General features: G+C 34.9%; 1 protein-coding gene across 1 annotated transcript in view; it reads right to left on the reverse strand.

The window, feature by feature from the left end:
* ACVR2A (activin A receptor type 2A) overlaps positions 1 to 23,726 on the reverse strand; it is a 44,063-nt gene that overhangs the window by 11,085 nt on the left and 9,252 nt on the right. Inside the window, exons 4-6 of the mRNA XM_044669889.1 lie at positions 4,968 to 5,111; positions 2,331 to 2,474; positions 187 to 332 (exon numbers count right to left, since the gene is read on the reverse strand). Of these exons, the coding sequence (XP_044525824.1) occupies positions 187 to 332; positions 2,331 to 2,474; positions 4,968 to 5,111 (434 nt within the window). The remainder of the gene's footprint in view (positions 1 to 186; positions 333 to 2,330; positions 2,475 to 4,967; positions 5,112 to 23,726) is intronic.

Consider the following 23,726-nt stretch of genomic DNA (forward strand, 5'->3'; position numbering starts at 1 on the left):
GACAATGCTAATGTGTAGTTAACTCAAGATACTTTTGAATAAAATTGAAAACCAATTTAAAAAACAAATACAAATTAGCTGCTTTCTGTAATACTACTTACAAAACCAGATTTTGTCTAAAAGGGAAGTTTAGGAAGACATAACAAGGCTCTAAACTACTTAGGAATATCATACAGATTTATCTACCTGTGTGATATGGCAGGTTTGTGACCATCTTTTAAACCAGGTATATCTTCATGTAAATATGCCAATCCTCTGGCCATAGTTTCAGCAATATGGCACAATTCATTCCAAGAAACCACATTGGCCTTGAGAAAGTCAGTTAATGAACCCTGAAAGAGGAAAGAATAAAAATATTTCATTTACGTCAATATGCAGTTGGATTCATGATCTCCATTTGTGCAAACTTCTCCCAATCCCCTATTTCCAGCCTTCTCATTCTGCATGATTTCGTGATACCAGTGCAATACCCAGGCTAAACCCCATCAATTATTTCATTCTTACTTATCTATTTTAAAATGAAAACATTCTTTCTTTTCTCTTGAGAAGTAGAAAAAGTGGAGCATCTTCTAAGTAATCTCAGCAAACAACATCTAGAAAATTATCCTTTTAGCATAGTTTGAATTCTCTCAAGTTTCCACATACATACCTTGTTCTTTTAGTGATCAAAGATACCAATATTTGGCCTATTATCTGGGAACACGCTGATTTCTAAATTTTGCAAACAAGGACATCTATTCTAGTTCTAGTCTGATGCCTTGCTTCTGTATAGAAGTACCACAGAGCCTAAACCAACAGAATGCCACATCTGGCATATTTTACCAAACTGGAAGGATTTTAAGTACTGGTCTCAGGACCTCACCTCTGTTATTTTAACACCAACCTATTTAAGTTTGAAAAGACTTTCTGCTGGAAGGACAACCACATGGTGATTAATAATTTCATCCACATCTCATAAAAATTGTCTAGTAAGACATCAAGGAGAAACAACCTGCCCTAATCGAGGGACAACCCACACCTATGAAAAGACAATTCTTTTGATATCTTCTATGAGGGCAACCACCAATTTCTTCCATTAGTACTTACAAACAAAAGTTATATAGTATTATGTATATTTTAAGTGGATTACATAAAAGTGGAAATTGTTACTATTATTTGCGGTGATAAGATATACCTAAAATGTTAAGTCAAGCAACTCAAAAATATAAAATCAAAGGCAGTTTAATGGAAGAAATGTTTCATTCACAATGAAGAATGCAAGTTTATAGTTCCAGCTGTGCCATTTATTACTTACTATATGATAAGTTCTTTGGAATTTAGTTTCCTCATCTCCAAAAAGAGGGATTTGAGTTAGATAACCTTGAATGTCCCTGCTGATTTTGAAATACTACAATTTAATAATATTGTACTTTCAAAACAATAATTTCTAGAGAGAATTAAAGAATTCTTGAATGAAAAGGACAAGCCTATTTATAAAGGAGGAAACAATATCACAGAGGGACAACAGCTCACCACTAAAGAGTGAACAATTTTGCAAATACCCTTTTATATATAATCACAGAATCTTTATGAGTTAAAGAGCAGATAATGTTTTTCCTACTGTATATGTGGTGAAACTGAGAAGAAAGTCCATCAAGTATTTTTGTCATAATTCAACCAGAAATTGTCTCCCCCAACAGACCATGAGCTCCATGACAGCAGAGACTGCTTTTGCCTTTCTTTGTATTCCCAGCACTTAGCACGGTTCCTGACAGAGAATCAGCACCTAATAAATGCTTATTGACTAACTAACAGCAAGTCAGTGATAGAGGTAAGAACAAAGAAGCTAGTTTTTCTGAGTTCTATGTTCTAGACATCAGACTAGAACATGAAGCAAAGAGAAGAAATCACTCTGAGTAAAAAGAATCACTCAAAATGACTCACAAATAATAGATGAAAATTATTAACCACTGGCTGTATCATAAAGTCACCTGGAAATGGAAAGAGGAGAATGGCAAAATGTGAGTAAGAAGAAAATTGAGGCAAAAGGCTTTTTTTTTACTTCTTCTCTATTCACTAAATGACAAAGCATATACCATTTCCAAATTTTTGCTAATGATACTATATTTCAATACCAATATCACTGTTTTAGTAAAATGTTATGGAAAATATTAACTTTTTTCAAATAAATTTTAGGAAACCACCTGCCATATTTCTATTTTCAGAATGTCCCTTGTAGTCTTTTTCAAAGAGATAGTGCAACCTAAAATGTATTCATTAGAAGTGGACAGTTGCTGAGACAAAGACATTTCTCCCTGTGGATAGAATAGTGAATTGCTGGAAATGTTTACCTTTTCATGAAATGCTGTGATTAGCCAGAGATCAACATCAACACTGGTGCCTCTTTTTTCTGCACCAATAAATTGCAATATATTCTCATGTTTCATTCCAGGAAGACTATATACTTCATATTCATTCTGCCATGACTGTTTGTCCTGAAAGAGAGAAAAAAATTTAATGCAAAAGATACAGATGTGTATTTTGCTAAGCTAAAAATTCCGGGACAAATTCCAAAATAAATGAAGCTAGCACTGAAAAAGTTTCTCTTTCAAAAAGATTATCAAAATCCTGACATAGGTAGATGTCTTGCACTCCAAGTACCTGCAAAATAGGTATCTCTAACTATGCATAGTTTAAAAGTGATTGGAAATGCTTGATTGCTTCAATTATGCATTGGCAAAAAAGCGTATGCTTGATAAAGAGGAAGAAAGAGGATGTAGTGTAGAATATTAAGTTCCTTCAATAAGGGGATATTTCATCTTTGCCTTTTTATCCCTGGACTCTAATATAGTACCCAACACCTAGTAGGTGTTTAATACATGTGTTTTTTAATTTGGAGCTAAAGAAAAATATAGCTTCTATTGTATATTAGTAATTATTAAGATGCTCTAGAAATTAATCTTATATTAATAATTTCATATCAATCAAAATGAAAGAAATACTTGGGATGCCGATACATATTTCTACATGGTACTGAAAAGTCTATATGTAGCCTACCAGCATGAAGTCTGGGAACCATCATTCTTAATTCAAAATAATCTTCCTTAAAGAACAATAACTCTTGTGGAGCTTTAACATTTACAGAGCTTTAGACACACAAAGTCTCTGGAGATTAAGTAGGAAAGATTCAATTAGAATGCAATTTTACAGAAAAATCACCATTTTTTTCTTTCCAAGGAATTAACAAACTATATTCCTACCTAGTTTCATTTGATAACTACCTGAATCATCAAAATTAAAACAGATGGGGCAGCATTTCAGTAAGCATCAAAAATAGTATACCTCCATTTCATTATGAAAACGATCCCTAACATCTACTTATGAAATTTTTTTTTCTTTTAAACCCTTAACTTCTGTGTAGTGGTTCATAGGTAGAAGAGTGGTAAGGGTAGGCAATGGGGGTCAAGTGACTTGCCCAGGGTCACACAACTGGGAAGTGTCTGAGGCCAGATTTGAACCTAGGACCTCCCGTCTCTAGGCCTGACTCTCACTCCACTGAGCTACCCAGCTGCCCCCTTACTTATGAAATTTAAGTTTGTATTATCTCTAAAAGGATAGCTTCATTAGCTATAGCATTTCTTAAGCTGGTCATTTAAAAGATCACAGTCATTGCGGAAACCTGTGAATTTAAGCTACCCATAGGAAAATCCCAATATTCTCATGATCATACATTTATGAATGTGGCTGAGACTGATCAAGTTTCAGCCTTCTCAGCCCAGACTGTGAGTGGTATGACTGTTAATATTTTTTAAATGTGATACATTTCCCCATATTTTCAGTAGATATTGAGAAGAGGGAGATGATAATAAGACCAAAAAAGAGAAATCCAAAGTGTCCCAAAGGTCTTCATGCAGTTTTAGTCTTCAATAACTTGATAAACCTTGAGATAATAAATACTAAGACCTTTAGGATACTCTGGATTAAAACAAAGATACTGAATGAAAGATATATTCCATCTCAAATTCTGGCTATTAACATAGGTGGCAAACTTGAAGTCTATTATCTCAGGTGGACCAAACAGAGTGATAATATAGTCCCAGGTTCCTTTTCTATATTTGAGAATTAGCATTCATTCTCTCTTGTGGCCAAGACAGCTGAATGGCTGTCACAATATGCCCTTAGTCACCAATAGAAGTAAGTCACAGGAGACTCTAAAAGTTACTTCTGCACTGACTATTTGAGATTATCATTTCTTGGATGAGATTATAAAGGAATGATTCTACTGGTGATAAATCAGGAGTTTCAGTATAATACATAAAGGACAAGAACAATTTTTAAAGTAGTAAGCAAATTATTAGAAGTTGTAAGAGAATGTTATAGTTGCCATTTTCCATCATTAACAGAAGAATCTAAGGCTGAATGATTCTGTAAGGATTGTTTGCTTCTTCTTGGTTAAAGCACAAAAGGGAACAGATAGTAAGGTATCTTATTCATCTTGGCATCCCTTACAACAAGCATCCATGCACACAGAAGACATTTTAAAAAGGATTTGTTGAATTAAATTTTAGTCTGACATTTAAATTCAAAATGGCTATTTCCCTGAAAGTCAACCTACTCTCTTTAAATTGTTTGCTTTTCTGGACTATAATTACACATCTCATTGGAAAAGAAATCTAATTACCAAGACAACAAGATATATTGGGGGCATCATTTTCACTTAACACTTTTTATTAGCTGAGAACTAAAAAACAAATCTTTGTAAGTTTCTTCTCACTACAAAATAGAGGAAGGCTAGTCCTGCAAGCTGAATTTTCTAGATAAGGTAACAAACAGGAATGCTAGACAAGTGCCTTCAGACAACTCAGGGTCAAACCACCTTGTAAATTAAAACTCTTGTTTCCAGACCATTTCTGAGTTGCACAGACTATCCTGAAGTTACATGTGTTTAGAAATAACATATGAAGGACTGAAAACAAAAGGTAACATACCTGTATTGGAAAGATTTTGACAGCCACATACTCATTGAGTAACTGAGCTTTCCAGACACAACCAAATCTTCCCCTAGCTTTTATTTCCAATAACTGTAGGGGCTTCAAGCCCAGTAATGGAGATGGTGGGGGTGGTCCTGGATCCTACAAATAATTAGAGAATAATTATAATAGCCTGAATAAGCAACATACCACAAAGTTAAACTCTGAAAATAAATGAGAAAATAGAAATGTATTCATTAAAAAATAATAACCTGACTAAATAACACAAATGACAATTTTTTTAAAAAGTGACTAGTCTAGAGTCGCACAGCAGTAAGTGTGTGACCACAGGCAAATCATTTAAATACTCTGAATTCATTTTCTTCATCTGCAAAATGGGGACAATGCTATTGTATGACAAACATCAAAGTGATGTTAATATATACCTTCATGAATCCAGAGTGCCAGTATACAAATACTATTTCTACCAGTACAGATTGTAACCCATTCATACCTTCTTGTCTCATGTTATCCTTGTCCATGACTTCCCAAAAATCTTATACAGAGGTTCCACACAAATGTCTGGAGGCTTTTTTCTAAACTTTTTGAAATTATGTGGGCCTATCCACTAACCTTCATTCTTGTCATGCAAGTGACCTATCTCCTTTTCTAGTCTTATAACCCTCTGAGGACATCCTTTACTTCACTTCTCTGTTACAATTCTTCAATATACTGCATCCTACTTATATAGCTGTCATTTTCCTGTATTGAACTGCACCTTAAGTACTAAGATTGCATTGGTCCATGATTCATAGTCATAGAGCATCACCAAAATAATACAAAGACGAATAATTGTTTTATGGATAAATCTATTCATTAAAAGTACTGGGAAATTTCATAAAGGTTGGCAACTCAGCATATCCTTTTTCTACTACTCATTTCTGCCCTCAACTCACTGTTTATCAATAGTGCCAATCTAGAAAGGACCAACCTGATGGACAATCCAGCCAACCACGTAACATGTCTCGCCAGCCATTCCCTACAAAGACTCCTTCTCTACACAGAATCTATGCTCGACATCCTCAGAGACAGTGACAAACATCTATAGCTAGCTTGTTTCCTTGTTTCATGTCTTGCTTTAAAGTAATAATCATAGATTCATTGAACAGAGCCATCTCTACTGTTAGGACCCTCAAGGAATAGCACATGACCCCAAAATGTATATAAAAGACATTCCACTACAAAGCCCTTAAGGTACCTTCTTTTAAAAAGTCAAAGTTATTTTATGGTTTTTTGTTTGTTGTTTTTTTTTTTTAATCCTTACCTTCCATCTTGGAATCAATGCTCTGTATTGGTTCTGAGGCAGAAGAGTGGTAAGGGCTGGGCAATGGGGGTCAAGTGACTTGCCCAGGGTCACATAGCTAGGAAGTATCTGAGGGCAGATTTGAATCTAGGACCTCTCATCTCTAGACCTGGCTCTCAATCCACTGAACCACCCAGCTGCCCCGTATTTTATGGTTAATAAACAAAAACTAGAGACATAATTGTGAGTCACATAATAAGTAATGCAGTTTCCAAACTTCAAGTAGCCAGCACAAGGTTATCTGCAAAGAGAAGCATTTGGAAGCCTTCATTGATAGAGACCCTTTTATTTAGCCTCTGGGCTGGACATCTTCCATGACAGTAGTAAACTTTAGGAAAGATAAAACTCCCTAGATTATGCTTCATTTGAAAATAAAAATCAGATAGTCATCAAACAAATTTATCTGTTACATCTTTCAAGTGTAGGAACTGTGACACATGGGAGATGTCTTTTTTTAAAAGGCTTTAAAAGGCTTGGGAGAAAGCCTTTTTTTAATTAAATATATTTATTTACTTAATTAATTTAGAATATTTTTCCATGGTTATATGATTCATGTTCTTTCCCTCTCCTCCTCCCACACCTCCTCCCATAGCCAATGAGCAATTCTATTGGGTTTTACATGTGTCATTGACCAAGACCTACATCCCCAATCATATCCCCATTGAACCATGTGATCAAGCAGTTGTTTTTCTTCTGTGTTTCTATTCCCACAATTCTTTCTCTGGATGTAGATAGTGTTCTTGGGAGAAAGCCTTTTAAGTTAGCATTGCCGACACCTGCTCTATAGTATACCTTTCCTACACTATAGTATAATATACTTCTAAAGAAGCAGTTTGTCAGAAACTATCATTTGCAAAAATCTACTTGGTCCCCTCTCATTTGTTCAAAGATGCCTCCAAAACATGTTAGGTTGTTCTCATAAAGTTTTTAGAGAGATGGGAAAGTAGGCAAATGAATCAGCAGTTATTTCCTCAGCAGCCTTTTTTGGTAATGGTAAGGTAAATGACTTTTTCCCTAAGCATCATGTTATCTTTCCCCACTCTCATGTATCTTGAGAATCAATCTGTCAAACCCCTTAAAACTGTAGTGCCCTTAGAAAGAATTTCCTCTACATACACTTTGTTCAGTACAGCTGCAATTTTCATATTTTTTTTCAGGGTAATTTCCACTTCCTTACAATGATGTTAAGATTTTATCAGAGCTATCATGAGTTCAAATGTGGTGGCTTTACTGCCATTGATGAAGAAAATTTGCCACAGAAATCTTGACAAGGCTTTTACATTTTTTTTCTGTGTTGCACCCCTTCCAATTTCATCCTTAAGTGCCTTCTGGATTATCTGCCTTAGTTGAACCTCTTGCCAAGTTTTCTGACAACTTGTTTTTCTCTCTACTGATTTCTCAATGTCTTATGAAGTGAGACTGCTCATAATCTTCCATAACCTTCTGCAAGATTTTACAAACAAATCTGTATTCTAAACCGGTATTGCCTGTGGGTACCAAATCTCTCCACTTAGCAGAGATTAAATGTTTACTGGCTGAGGCAGTTTCTAGGTTCTTGTAGTCTGCTAATTGTGACAACTGATTTATACTGGTTAAATTTCATTAGAAAATAGAAACAGTGTTTCAATATCTACCCTTTTGCCCACTTCCCATTTTTTGGTCATTAATACCTTGTTTAAATAGATCAGGCTGAAGTTTCCTGAACCGCGCATTATTTCTTAGCCTCATATGTGTTCCTTCTTCTTCTTTGGTAATGATTCTGATATCTCTATTTTCACTAAACAGTGGTCTGATCATAAATAGAGTAATGATCATTTCTTATCTGTCAAAATATGATAATTGTTTGTATTATCTGATTCTTGCTATTTACAGCTACTCCAAGCATTGATTAAAGAAAGGTATTCCTGAAATGTAGGTATGGTCTTTTATACTATCTTTCAAGTCTTTTACATCTTGTTTCTCATTCCTGAAATGTATTTACCAAAATGATTTTTGTTGCCTTTCCTGTGCCTAGTTTGCATGGAAGTCATTACACAGTTTAATGTATGCCAATTTAATTTTGAAGACTTTATATCAAATTTTTCTTAGAATGTCTCTATCTGGGTAGGGACTGCTGGTTAGCTCAGTGGATTGAGAACCAGGCTACAGACAGGTGGTCCTAGGTTCAAATCTGGCCTCAGACACTTCCCAGCTGTGTGACCCTGGGCAAGTCACTTGACCTTACCACTCTTCTGCCTTGGAGCCAATATACAGTATTGACTCCAAGACAGAAGGTAAGGGTTAAAAAAAAAAAAAGAATGTCTCTACCTCCTCATCCTTTTTAAAAGATGTTTGCATATAACCTTTAGTCATAGTTATCTCTTAGCAAATTCTTCTTAGGAGTATTGTAATACAGGTTGACCAACTCACTTACTTGCTGTTCCTTGTGTACAACACTCCCATTTTCCATCTCCAATGCCTTTAAATTAGCTATGCCCAGTGTCTGAATACTCTTGAAATATTTCTTGAAAAGGTCATCTACAATAGGTATCTCTACTTTCTTTCCTCTTGCACTTTTCTTAACCCCTTATAACTTCTACTCCAGCCTTATCATTCTAGCAAAACTGCTCTCTCCAAAGTTTCCAATGATGTTTTAGTTACCAAATCTGGCGGTCTTTTCTCACCCTTCATTCTCCTTGACTTCTCTTCAAACGCTGACATTAATAATCATTCAGTCCTCCTCAATTACTCTCATCTTTCTAGGATTTGGGGACACCATTCTCTCTTGGTTCTTCTGCTACCATCTGACCAATCCTTCTCAGTCTCCTTTGCTCATCCATATCACAAGAATCCTCATTCATATCACACCTTTTAAAAATAATGTACCACCAGATTCTGTCTTGGAACATCTTCTCTTCCCCCTCTCCACCCTATTTCACTTAGTGATCTTCTCAGTACCCAGCAATTTAATGGCCATCTTTATGCTGAAGACTGTCAAATTTACCTATCCTGTTCTAACACTGTCAAATTTACCTATCCTGTTCTAATTTCTTTGCTATTCCTCAACAACACATAGTCAATTGCCTTTAAGACATTTCAAACTAGATCCAAAATGGAACTCATCTTTTCCCCAAACCTTCCAACCTTCCTAAGTCTCCCTTGTCTGTCGAGGGTAACTCATTAGGATTTCCTCCCCTTCTTTATACCTCCTGTCACTATACACTATCCCTCTAGTTCCACAGGCTACCTGCTGGTACCTTTTACTTTAAGATGACCTTCCATCTGTTGTAAAGGGTTATTGACCCTTATTAGTTATTGGTATATTGATGATACCAATAGTTGTGTCAGGTGTGAACAGGTTCTCAAATTTGACTTTTGGAAAATATATGGCCTCCAGACAGTTGTAGAAAAAAAATCTTTTTCAGGCCAGTTATCAAAAAAAAAACCTTATTTATTGTAACTATTAATTATATAAAGGGAAAGTAAAAGGAAGTAAAGGAAAGTATGTATTTATAAAGGATTCCCTATTGACATAATTTTACATTAAGTTTCCCACCAAATCTTTCCCTCATGGGAATTCTTCGATGATTACCAAATGGTAATCCTTCTTATATCTACACTGCTAACTAAATTATAATTCTATCTTACTAAACCTATTTCCAAAACCAAAATATTAACTTAACATTATAGATATCCTCCTTTCCCTCTGGCCAAAGATCAACTTTGATAATCTGAGTTGGAAGTTGTTTCTCCAAGCAGCGTTCTCTGGTGGACCCAGAGGAACTCTGAGTAGCATCTCAGTAAGCTCTTCTGTTCTCTGATCCAAACAGCTCTTCAATTTTAGATCAGATTTAGATATTGTAACTCTTCTACAAACTCTCCAAGGCTGATTTGAGAGGAAAGTCAGGAACAACCACCATCTCAGTCTCTCTCCCAGAAGAAATGGAGCTGCTGTTACTCAACAGATGTCCTCAAGGCACCCTCCAAAAATTCTCTATCTCTGACCTCATCAAGGTCCATTGAAATCTCTTAAAGCACCCTAGTACCTCAAATCTTCTTCTTTAAACTCTCTAGCTGACTACACTGCATTTCTAACTAAGCTAATTACTCCTACATCACAATTATCATTACAATTTACACATCTACTCTATACATATCTCTACATGCCCATATTTGTCTCCCTCAGTAGAATGTGAGTTCCCTAAGGATAGGGACTACTTCAGCCTTTCTTTGTATTCTTAGTGTTTAACACAGGGTCTCATCACACACAGCAAGTGCTTAATAAATGTTTGTCAAGTAACAAGAAAACCTATTCTGTGGACTTGTTTATTTGAATCTCCGAGGATGTGAGTCATCCTCCCATTTAGTTGCAAGTTTCCTTTGCTTTCTGACTTACTTTACAGTCAAGATTGATAAGATAGGATGGTGAGATTGACTGATATGATTCAACTACAATAGAATGTACACTCCCTGGTCTCTGGACAAGAATCACATACTAACAATTACATTAATTTCTAGAGACAGCTTAAAAACTGTATTTTTAGCAACCACTTCCTATCTCTATTGCTTTTTTGTCATGGTATAAATGAAAGAAGACTACTACTGTTTTGTAGTTTTTCTTTATTTCATCAGTTGTCAAGGCCAAGGAATTCATCATGAAGTGACCAGCACACTGGTAATAAGATTCTTCTTAATCAGTTAGGCTGGTCTTTGGAAAGCAGACATAATTGGTTGCCAGGCCCATTCTCAAAGCCTTTCTTCTGAGTATGGTAGAGACCCAATGAGGATTTGTACTCGCTGCCATAGCCTTTTAGAACCCAGGGTCACCTCTATGTCACAATGAGTCATCAGTGTAGGACTTAATAAATGACTTCTATATAAATCTTCAAGGTTTACAAAATACTTTACATGCATTGCCTAATTGGAGCACTACAGCAACCCTGTGAAATACTAGACATACCAGAGGACTTATTTTAAAGACTCAAAATGGTTGCCACTTGGCTGGATTGCCCATGATCACCTGGTCACTGTGCCATACAGATCTACAGCCAAGTTTCATTGATTCCAAATCTAGTATCCAATACATTATACTATACCACTGTTGGAAAGAAAGGATTTGTAAACATTAAATCACAAGATGTAAAGAAAAGAAAATTTCAATCAAGCTGAATATAAATAAGTTTTGTGTATGGACTCGAACTATATGTCTACCATCCTAGGACCAGCCTAGTTAAATCTGGTGAGCTCAACCTTAGAAGGTTGGCTTTGGTGATGTGGTGAAATTTTTCAGGTAAAATAAATCATTAAAACCTATGATTAGTAGAAAGAGTATGTCCACACAAAATAAGTCATGGATACTTGGAGAAACATGTTATACAAATACACTGATAGGGACAAAGACCTGTGCTTTCATGAGTAGAGAGAATGCCTAGGTTAAGAAGTTCCTTCTACCAATGTTAAGTCAGTACTTTTTCCAAAACTTATAAAGAGTTGCTTAATGCACTCCTAAGTGACTAGGTCACATAGCCAGTATGTAGCAGAGGCAAGATTTGAACCTTTGAAGGTTCAAGGCCAGCCCTAGATCACCAAGCAATCTTCCTTCATTCCAAAGTATCCCTTAATATGATATTGTACTTACTTTGGTACCTATAGCTAAAATAACTAAGTGGAAAACTTGGAGGGGCTATAAAGAAACCAGATGAAATGATTAAGATGATTAGATTCAAATTACTGTAAAGAAAAAATAAAGTAATTCATTAATTTAGCCTCAAAAAGGGAAGACCAAGGGAGAAGGTCTTTATCAACAGCTTCTAAGTATATGAATGTAGTTGTTTACTTTTCGTGTAAAGAGCAAGACAGAATAAATTTTAGTATAAAAGGGATTTAAGCTAGATATCAGGATTGAAGAAACAACTAACTGATAGCACGGAGTATTAATCTAAAGCAACTGTTTCCTAAAAGCACCTATCTGTGGTTCCTCCCTTTTTTTCCCCTTCCTTCCTTCATAATCCCGAAGGCCTGCAATTACTATTTCAGGGCACATGTAGCTTAGAAGACTGCACACAAGAAGACTACTGATGCTCCTATTTAGAACATTTTAAATCCTTCTCCTTCTACCACACCCCAAAGTGGAAGGCTTAGGAACATTTTTTAACAAGACAGTTTAAGATTTTCTTTCCTGAACATGAGCAAACAATAATTTTTCCAAGATGAAATTCTACTCTAAATCAAATTCTATTCTAAGATAAGGGAATAAATTAAAAGAACTTTTATGATTCTTTCTAATCTAATTATTTCATAGCTAGTGTAAATTAAATTTTCTTTTCTTTCCCACCTCCAATGTTACCAGAACAGATGATAACAATGCCTTAAGTTCAAAAGAATCACTGAATGTGTAAGTCAGGTAAGAATTTTTTGAGGAAATATGATTTCTAGAGAAAAAGAAAACTATAGACATGAGCAGCCTGGCCAACCTAAGCTGGGAAAGGCTCACTGTTGCTCAGTTAGTGATAAAAGTTTTTAGTTATAATTCACAATATTAAGACATAAAGAAGTACTACACCATTGAAATAACAGATCCTTATATTAAGTATGGATGAACTAGAAAGGGAGCCCTGATTAGATCAGGAGCCTCTTGGAAATTAAAGAAAATTAAAGAAAAGACTTAAAACAAAAAGGATGGTACATCATAGAGAAAGAATGCTATGGATCTGAAGTTAAACACCAAGTTTTCTAGTCTCAATAGTTTATATCTATAAATCATTCTGACTATACCTTTCCCAGTTTAACAATGGGCCTACTAGGCACTCCAGAAGTTGTTAAAAGCAAAGGTTTTCTACTCCCACAAATTTCTTATATTATTAAGAAGTTTTTTGGGTGCTCTATTTTTTTTTAATTTTTTTTTAAACCCTTAACTTCTGTGTATTGACTTATAGGTGGAAGATTGGTAAGGGTAGGCAATGGGGGTCAAGTGACTTGCCCAGGGTCACACAGCTGGGAAGTGTCTGAGGCCGGATTTGAACCTAGGACCTCCCGTCTCTAGGCCTGGCTCTCAATCCACTGAGCTACCCAGCTGCCCCCATGGGTGCTCTATTTTTAAGAAATGTACATCTTAAGAAACTTTTAATACATTTTAAATTCTATATTTAAAAAGATTTTGCTAAATAACTTCCTCCTACCCCCAATTTCTTGCTAAACTTCTAAGTTTTCTTAAGGCAGCACTGACAAAGGTTTTCAAGTTCACATGCCCAAAATGCAACTTCCAGTTGCCTGTGAGCCCCTGGATTACCCCCAGAAAGCAGAAGGAGGAAGTGCTCACTTTGAGTGGCTGGCAGAGGGGGAATGGAGCAGCTCTCCACGCCAGCTGGGTGTGCATGCCAATACTTCACCAACCCTGTCTTAAGGTCCGAAACACATGTTAAGTTCATTTCCTATCCCTTTTAAATTAGTCAAAATCTAGGCTAATTTTCTAACGATACCACTACTACCACCTCTCCTTTCCATATGATTCAGCTCTATCAATTTTATTACCAACAATAAGACCAAAACTGATTAAAAGTAAGGCTAACTAGTTTTCAAAGACTGAGCCAATCTAGTTTACAAAATGAGGAACTACAAACACATGAAATTCCTCTAAAAGTTCTAGGAAGTAACCAACAGAGTATGTTAACAGTAGAACACCGAATCAACTATAACAATAAAATGTGACCCTGGATTACATGTCATTCAACATATGAAAATTATGGGGTTAAAAATGAATAATTCTGCAATACTTTAAAAAATTTAATACTGACTTCATGTATTCATTTTAAAATGTAAACATTCTAGGATGTGGCTTAGAATGTAATATAGGTAGCTGTAAATCAATGGATGATTGTTTAAAAGGTCAAGGGACCTCTCAGTATGAATTATGCCATTAATTCCATTATTCTCCCTATTAGAATTAATTATATATCCTAGACTGCGAAAAGAGGGAAAAAAAGTCAACAATTTCTATATGACCACTGGCTCATTCCACATCGCTTGGCCTCAGTTTCCTTCTGTTTAAAATAAAAGAAGTTAGACAAGATGATATTTATAAGATCTTTTTAAGCCCTAACATTCTTTGGATCCATTGATGCTCTTCAGTAATATATGAAGTATTTTTGGTAATATAAAATATATCGATTTATACTTAGGATTTTATGTATACCACATTGCAAATGGCCTTTCAAAATTCATAGAGAACCACAATTTTGCAATGTATATACAAAAACAAAAACTTTCACCTGGAAAGGACACTCTATTTCTGCAACTGAAAGTAGAAATCTATATAGATACACATATATGTATGCATATACTTTTAAAATTTGGTTGGAAAAAAAAACCTACCTAAATTCAATCAAACTCTGAATTAACATGTGCACCTGCCAACAGCATTCAGGCAGCAGCACATGAAACAAGGTTTAATCTAGTCATGCAAAAACAAAACAAACAAAAAAAAAAACCTCACTTTTTTCAAGACAATTATAGGGTGTAGGAAGAGTCTAGAATGTGAAGCCCACCCATCTGGGTTTCAATATCCCCTCTACTATATTATAGCTATAAGACTTTGGCAAACCACTTCTCCTCTGTGGTATCAGTTTTCTCACTGCCAAAAATGGGCAGGTAGAGAATCTCTAAGCACAACTCTAAATTCTATGAATACCTGTAAATTCCCTACCCTGGTTCTCAATTCCTCTGAAATTTTTGTTATTTTCAGGATTTAAAGCGGATGCTGACTAAATATGTCTCCCTTTCCAGATTCATCTTGCCCTCTCAAAAATTAAAGCTCTGCTTTGGTAGAATTTGAGTTAATTTTTCTGTTCCATCAGTATTTTAGTTAATAGAGGAATAAGTTATTGTCACCTCTTTATTTAGGGTACTGTGGGTCTTGTTTAGGACTAATTTCCAAAATAAATAGCAAAAACAACTAATTACCACAAATTCTTTAGTTTTACTAAAGCAGTACAAAACTTGAAAATATGGACTAGAAGTTGAAAGTTAATTAGACTAAGGGGAAACTAGGTGGCACAGCAGATAGAGCACCAGGACTTAAATCCAAATCTGGCCTCAGACACTTCCTAGTTTTGTGATCCTGGGCAAGTCACTTAATCCTGATTGCCTAGCCCTTGCCACTCCTCAGTCTTAGAATTGATACTGACAGAAGGTGAAGGGGATAGGGATAGAGAGAAAGTAATGAGACAATGAGGCATAATTGAAAGTGTGCTGGATTTGGAATTTGAGAATCTGGGTTCAGATCTTTAATCCACTTTTTACATAAGTGACCTTGCACAAGTCACTAAGCCTAACCAGTAAAGTGAGTAAGTTGGACAAGGTTATCTTTGTGGCCCCTTTTAGCTTTAAGTCAATAATCTATGATATTCATTGAATCAAAGGGACAGCAACTTAAAAATAAGTGATTAGTGACATGCTAAAAAGTTGGATTTGGGCAAATTATACTTCTCAAAAGTAGTTAAGAGAATTTTGAGGAAAGGAAAACTAAAATTAACTTTGTTTTCATTAATTTTTTTAATTAGCTTCATTTGTTGCAACAGGTTAGAAGTATATTATAGATATGTGTAATTTTAGTGAACTCTTAAATGACAAAAGTATATATGGATAAAATTAACCATATTTTTAACATTAAAAGTTATGGGTGAAAATGAATTTTACAATTTTTGAACTATGAAAGATGCACAATAAAGCAACTAAAATCCCCAAATAAAATATTTTAAGTATGTACTCACAAAATAAAAAAAGGTCACAACCATAACAAAAACAGCAATGCATCTTACCTCTATCATTATATGAAAGGCGTGCTTGTGAAGAAAAAACACAGGCAAAAGAAATTACGATTTGTATTCAAAATGAGATGAAAAATGACACATCAATTATGAAAGAAAAGGAAGGAGAATGTTGGTTTTGTTTTATAAAGTTAATAACAATCTGATTTCTTCAAGTTATTTTTCCCCCTTAAAGAATGGTAGAGAAGTGACTCTCAGAAGAATTAATCACAACAAAGAAGATTCTTGAATGATATTTTGAGCCTGCAGAAGCCTGTGTAATTTTTCTTCACTTAAAATACATGAAATAACATTTTAATACCAAAATAAGTATTTATCTGTACCTTATATTGTTATTACTGCTAATTTCCCTAACATATTCCAGAAATACTCTAAACTAAATATGTTATTGTAATTAAATAATTTAAAAGAAGTCAGCTTCTTTTTTTTATTAGGTTCTCAACACCAGATGGCAGTGTTGCTTTATGCAAACGCTTTAAATCACCAGTAAAGGAAAGTTTATGTAATACCTAGCATATGAAATAGCAATAAACTGAACAATTCTGTGGTAATAAGAAGGAAGAAAAACTAAATTTGGGGGTCTTAATCAAGTCACTCTTTCATGGTCTGGACTAACCAGAGTATCCTGTCACTTCTGGGACAAGAAGCATCAGTTACCAAGTCACAAAATGCTTCCTGACTTTCTGAATTAATTGATTCCTATTTGGTAGAGATGACAAAGAAAGACGAAAAGTTGGATGCTATAAATGTGTGCTTAACAGGAGTTGTAACTGTGGAGTGAGAGTGCAGGATTTTATTTTTAGAAGGAAGAAGAGAGTGGGCAGAAAATAGAAATAGGTGGTATATACAAAATAAAGCCTGTCTTTAATTTACTGCCCTAGGTACATGTAGAAAGGAATTTTAAATTCTTCACAAAAGATTCAAGTAAAGTGCCAGAGACATCCACATAAATCTTCTGATAACAGTGACGTTACCAATAAATTGGTCGTCCATCCATTATTTCTCAAAATTGCCACATGACTAGCCCATTTCTTTTTCTAATCCTAAATCCTTCTGACAACATACCGTGCTTCTCAGTCAACAAGCATTTATTAAGCACTATGTTCCAGGTCCTCTACTACAAAGACAAAAAAATGAAGCAGTTCCTACATTGTACAAGTAGGATATGTACATGGAATGGATCTAACTGTGGCCATAGACAATAAGATTACATATATACAACCACTTCTAAAAATCTAATGTCACTTGTTAATGACATTACCATAGTTTATACAGGACTAAAATCTCTAAGAACAAGATCTCCATTGTTCAGCCACCTAAAAACTGATATAGCCCATAAAATTCAGCTACCTAGAAATGTATGCTCTAAGATCTGAACTAAAGTGTGCCATGAAAAACTAAAAAAGAGAGTTGACTGTTTCTGAGCTTCAAAGATTTATGTAAAATTCAAATTTTAAAAAGATTATCACTAAATTGGGGGGTTTATTCACTTATATTATTGCCATATGGTTAACTTTTTTATTGTCTTTCTTCTAGATCTGAGTCATATTATTACTTCTGGCCCATTTGAAATTCATCCGCATGAAAATAAGACAAGCCCTTTTCATCCACTGAGGAACATATGACAGAAAAAAAATTATCAAGTTTCAAAACGGAATAGATAATGCAAATAGTTGATTCAACAATACAAACATTTTAGACAAACTCCAGGTTTAATTCAATTTAGGCATTTACTGAACACCAACATTCCAGGCACAGTGCTAGACACAGAAGATACCTAGATAACAAAGGCTTTATTTAAATAAGAGAAGAGTAGGTTGAATTGCTTTGGGAAGTTCGGCTTAATGGCTTTATGCTTATCCCAGAATCAAAGCATACCATTTTAACATCAATATATTTCTAATGATACTTTATGGCCACGAGTCATGGAAAGCCACAAATTCTGAAAAATTAAAGTTTCAATGAACCCAAAAAGCAAAAGAGAAGTATGAAGTAGTTATGAATGAGCAGCAACATGCTATCACAAGGGTCTGGGTAGGTTCTTATCTATTACTCAACTGAAACTATTCTCTCCAAAGTCACCAGTGGTCTCTTTAATTGTTAAAACTGGTGAGTTTTGTAATTCTTTATTCTTTTTGGACACTTCTGCAACATGTAGACCACCGGGCCCTCTAGGTTTTGTTGTTAATGCTCTCTTGGTCCTCCTTTCTGATGGCTCCTCAATCTCCTTTGTTGGATTATTATACCCCCTAATTTAGGTTTTTCCCTAAAATTCTGTTCCAAATCCTCTTATATTCTCCTTCTTCATTGTCACTTGATGACCTCTTTAGTTCTCATGGATTTAATTTTCATTTCCATGCAAATTATTAGCATATATATAGATATAAATTCAAGAATCTAAACTAGAAATCCTTTAAAAAAAAAAAAGAAAGAAAAAGAAAGCCCTAACCTTCTGTCTTAGAATCAATACTAAGAATTGGTTCCAAGTCATAAGAGCGTTAAGGACTAGGCAATGGGAGTTAAGTGATTTGCCCAGGATCATACAGCTAGGAAGTGGCAAAAGGCCACATCTGAACCTAGGATCTCCCGCCATGGCTCTCAATCCACTGAGCTATCAAGCTGCCCCATCCCCATTATCTCCACCCCACCCCCCAAATCCTTACCTTCTGTCTTAGAATAAACACTGTGCATTGGTTCTAAGGCAGAACAGCAGTGAGAGCTAGACAATGGGGGTTAAGTGACTTGCCCAAGGTCACAAAGCTAGGAAGTATCTGAGGTCAGATTTGAACCTTGGACCTCTAGTCTCTAGTTTCTAGTCTCAATCCACTGAGCCACTCAGCTGCTCCTGCCCATTATCTTTTGCAAAAACTCATCTCTCCTCAAACTTCTCTGTTTCTGTCAAAGGAATCATCATTTCTCACAACCTGTACCTAGTCTACTTCTTCAACCTTATTATATTCTTCCAGTACTATACAACTCAGCTAACTGTTCTACAATATACAGTTTATCTAAACTGACCTTTCTGCTATTCCCCATATGAGACATTCTATTTCCTATCTTTCTTCTTAGAACTGAAACCTGAGTTCAAGTCTATTCTTTAAAAAAATAATAATAAACCTTTACCTTCCATCTTAGAATCAATACTGTATATTGGTTCTAAGGCAGAAGAATAGTTAAGGCTAGGCAAAGGGGATTAAGAGACTTGCCCAAGGTCACACAGCCAGGAAGCACCTGAGGGCCAAATTTGAACCCAGGACCTCCCGTCTCTAGGACTGGCTCAAAATCCACTCAGCTACCCAGCTGCCCCCTCAAGTCTACACTCTTGACACACTCCAGATGTGTTACCCTTGGCAAATAATTCTTTCAGTGTCCCAGGCAACTAAGTTTCAGATAAAGTGCCCATTTGTATCATTATTACTATCTTTCATAAACGGAGTCAAAAGAATACACAATTAGTAAGAAGAGATGGGACTAGGACATTAAACTCATTCTTATCTGAAGTGGACAGAGAAGTTGAAAATATAGATATACACTCACATGCAGAGGGGCATAGAAATGTATCAGATTAAAGCAGAGGGTAATACTATAAAAAGAAGACTCATAAACTTCCTTATGCTAAAGGGGGGAATATAAAGAAAAACAAAAAACTGGAATCTAATGGGAATGATCGATAGACCATGTGATGTCTCAATTGTGACATATGAACATACTAAAATATTATTCTGCCCTAAAAAATGAGGAAAGAGATGGTATCAGAAACCTGTGCAGTATAAATTATCACAGTAAAATAAACTGGAAGAGTATATATATATATAACAACAACATTGTAAAGAAAAACCACTCTGATATACTTAAAAATTCTTATCAAAACAATGAACAACCATGTCACCAAGGCAAAAGAGAGGGGGGGACAGATTCAAAGCACAGAAAAACGCACTTTTTGGACATAAACATTGTCTAGATTAATTATGCTGGACTATTTGTTACTTTTTTTGTTCTTATGTTTTTAACTGGAGACTAGAAACAACATTTTAAAAAAAGGTGGGACAATTGTAACAATTTTTAAAAGCATAGAATAGGAGTAAGCTCAATAGTGGCAAAGAACTGGAAACAAGAGGTTTTCACAAATTGGGCAATTGCTAAACAAATTATGATATACTGATGTGGTAGAATAGTATTGTGCTCTAAGAAATGAAGAGATGGTTTTGGAGAAACCTAGGAAAGCTTTCATGAACTGATATAGAATAAAGTGAGCAGAATCAAGAGGGCAATTTATATTATAACATCAATATTGAAAAAGGTAATTCTGAAAGGCTTAAAAATTCTAATCAATGAAATAATCAACCACAATTCCAAAGGTCTGATGATGAAGAATGCTGTTGATATTATGATAGAGTAGTGATGGACTAAAATGAAGAACGAGATATATATTTTTAGATGTGGCCAATGAGGAATTTGTTTTGTTTGACTATGCTTATCTGTTACAAGGGTTTTTTTAAATGAGTGGAATATCAGTCTTCAACACTATTTAAATAATTGTTTTTCACATGAGTAAAATGTGATTGTGATAAAATTATAAAACACCAATGAAATTCAATCTTAGGTTATGTTAATAGAAGAATAGCACCTAGGACATGAAAGAAAACAGTTCTTCTGTATTCTGCCTTGAACAGATGACAACTGAAGAACTGTGTTCAGTTCTGGAACCATATTTTTAGATATAATATTTTTGCTATTGCCTTCTCAGTATATGATTAGGTGAGTTGAAATCACATCACACAAAGACCAGTTCTCCATTCCTTGCAATCTTGAATGATAGCATAGGTGACCACCAGTCAAAGCTTTGTGCTCAGATATGGGTCAAACAGATGACCTAGAGAGTTCCTGCCAAATCCAAGATTGTATATATTTGGCAAGCTTAAAATTACCATTTTAAATAATAACAACAATGAAGAATCTATTACATTTAAGAGAAATAACCAGACCTGTGATTATTAAAATTGTGTCCCTTGTTAAAAGATTCCCCAAGTAGCTAATTTTCAAGAGAAAATTATAGTTGACCATTATTTCTGTTTAAAATTATATAAAAGTCTAAATTGAACAAAAAAGATTAACTGAAACAAACAGTTAAAAAGGTGATAACTGAATGTGCTTATGATGAATGCTGTTCAGGGCAGCTAGGTAGCTTAGTGTATTGAGAGCCAGCCCCAGAAATAGGAGGCCCTGAATTCAAATATAGCATCATGTATTTCCTAGCTGTATGACACTGGGCAAGTCACTTAGCCTCCATTGCCTAGCTCTTTTCACTCTTTTGCTTTGGAACTATACATAATATTGATTCCAAGATAGAAGGGAAAGGTTAAAAAACATGCTGTTTAAGTAGTGCCTTGCCTACACACCCTAAAATTTATGATGGATTACATTGGATAATTTTAATTTTATTACTACAGTTATGTAAGTCAGGTTAGGAAGAGCCATACATATATCTAGTAAAATTATTTATACTTGTTTACAAACTGTAGTGAACTCACAAAAAAATTAAGTTAATTCAATGTACATCTATCCCTTTATATATCATTATCCTTTTTTCATGAAATCCTGCAATCATTTTCTGAAATAAGCCATATTCAATGAAGAAAACTTCAGTGAACAATATAATATAGTTCATGAACAAAAGTAAAAACATATAAAGAATTTCAAGATGTATATTTATAAGGTTGAAACATAAAGCATGCTTTAATAAAATACTTCCAATGTTAACTTGGAATGTTATATTCTTAAATAAGTCAACTGAAATGCTATGAAGTTAGCTCCCCAATATCCAGATGTACCTCCAGGTTACCTTACTGTCTTAGAAAATTCTAGGATCCTTCCTTCAACATACAACCAACCTGACTGCTCTTCTCCAATATCACTAAAAATCTAGAATCAGTTAGTATTTGTACTCCTCATCTCTCATACTCCAATTATTGCCCAAAAAGGCTGAAGCAATGTCTTCCTATAATTGACCTCCATGGTGAGAAAATATAAATCCTAGGTCATTTGTAAATTAATAACAAAAAATTCTAAATGCTCTTGGCCTTTTGCACACAGGCATCACATCCCTTGAAAATTAACATTTATTTGTTGAGTCCCAAATACTCAGAAGGAAATGGATGTGAAAGGAACAGAGCACAGAAAGAAAGCAAGTCCAGAAAAAAGAAAAGAATGCAGCCTTCCTCTCTTCATAACATGGCTAGGCAAGGCCAACATCTAACTATGCAACTACAAATAAGAATCGTCTGAGTGAGGAACCTGAGCTTACTAGAAGTTCTACAAAAGATGCAAGAAACTTCATAAAGATTATAGTGACATCCAGGCACTGAAAGGTCGGGTTTGGTGTTTTATTTTGTTTTGTTTTAAATGAGAGTCCATACATCAGTATCATTGTAAATCCATGACTCATTAACCCAGGAAAACTATTTACCTTCAATTTATCCACTGACGTTTATGAAGGATTTCACTGCCTATAAACAAAGAAAGCTATCACCTTGCAGTCTGAATTAAAAGATGTTTCAGTTGACAGTTTGAGGTTCACAAAATCAGGATAACTTGGACTGATTTCACCTAACAAAAGAAATCTCAACTATTTAAGGCTTCACCTTTCATTTATTGCAGATACAGTGACAGTAGGATGAATAATAATCTGAGCATATTTACACTTCCCCCATCCAAATGCAATGGGCAGTAAAGCCCATTTCTCTCTCTCATTAGAATAGGCATGCCTAACTTTTTTTTCAATTTCATATGACAGACAATCCTGTATTATGATTTGAGATCCTCATTCTCAGAACTCAGTCTAAAAGATATTTATGCCCCACATCACTGCCTCACAATGCTAACAATCAGCAACTATAAATGCCTTGGGTGAAAACAATCATTTAATATCATTCACAAAGATGGATTCTTAGGAAAAATATACATGAATGTTCAATTTTCTATAAAATTTCCCAAAGGACTGCTGACCACTCATGAGGAAAAAGGAAAGCTTAGATAATTGAATGGAGAACACAAATAAGGCTCTTAGTGTTCACTCATCAGTCACTATAAATTTCTTCTCAAATACAACAAGTTGTAAGCAAGCTTTCCAATGCTATACTGAAGTATAAACTATTTTATGTTGGAATACTAACAGTCTTATAGCAACCTTAATATAAATCATTGCTTTCATTTGGTGCCAAGTGATATATACAGTCAGATTTTGCTCAAAGCTTTGAGGGAAAAAAATTAACTGAGTAAAGAAAGAGTAACTATTATTTTACAGCCTACTGTCCTGATTGAACTCTGGAGTAAAAATATCACAGAAATTACCACAGCAAATATGTATGGCAAACCTGTAAGAAAGATCTTTGTTCTCTACGTGACATCAAACATTAGTGCTGAATTTTTAACATAGGGATATGAAGGAGTAAAAATGCACAAAATGCAAGTTACTAACTACATGGAATTAATTCTCCAAAAAATCATAAAATTACAGATTTGGAGCAAGAAAAAAATCTTAGAAGTCATCAAGTCCAACCTCTTTTATTTCACACATAAAGAAACTGACACAGAGATATGGAGGGACTTATT

Source organism: Gracilinanus agilis, chromosome 3 (assembly GCF_016433145.1).
Source record: "Gracilinanus agilis isolate LMUSP501 chromosome 3, AgileGrace, whole genome shotgun sequence".
Lineage (NCBI taxonomy): Eukaryota > Metazoa > Chordata > Mammalia > Didelphimorphia > Didelphidae > Gracilinanus > Gracilinanus agilis.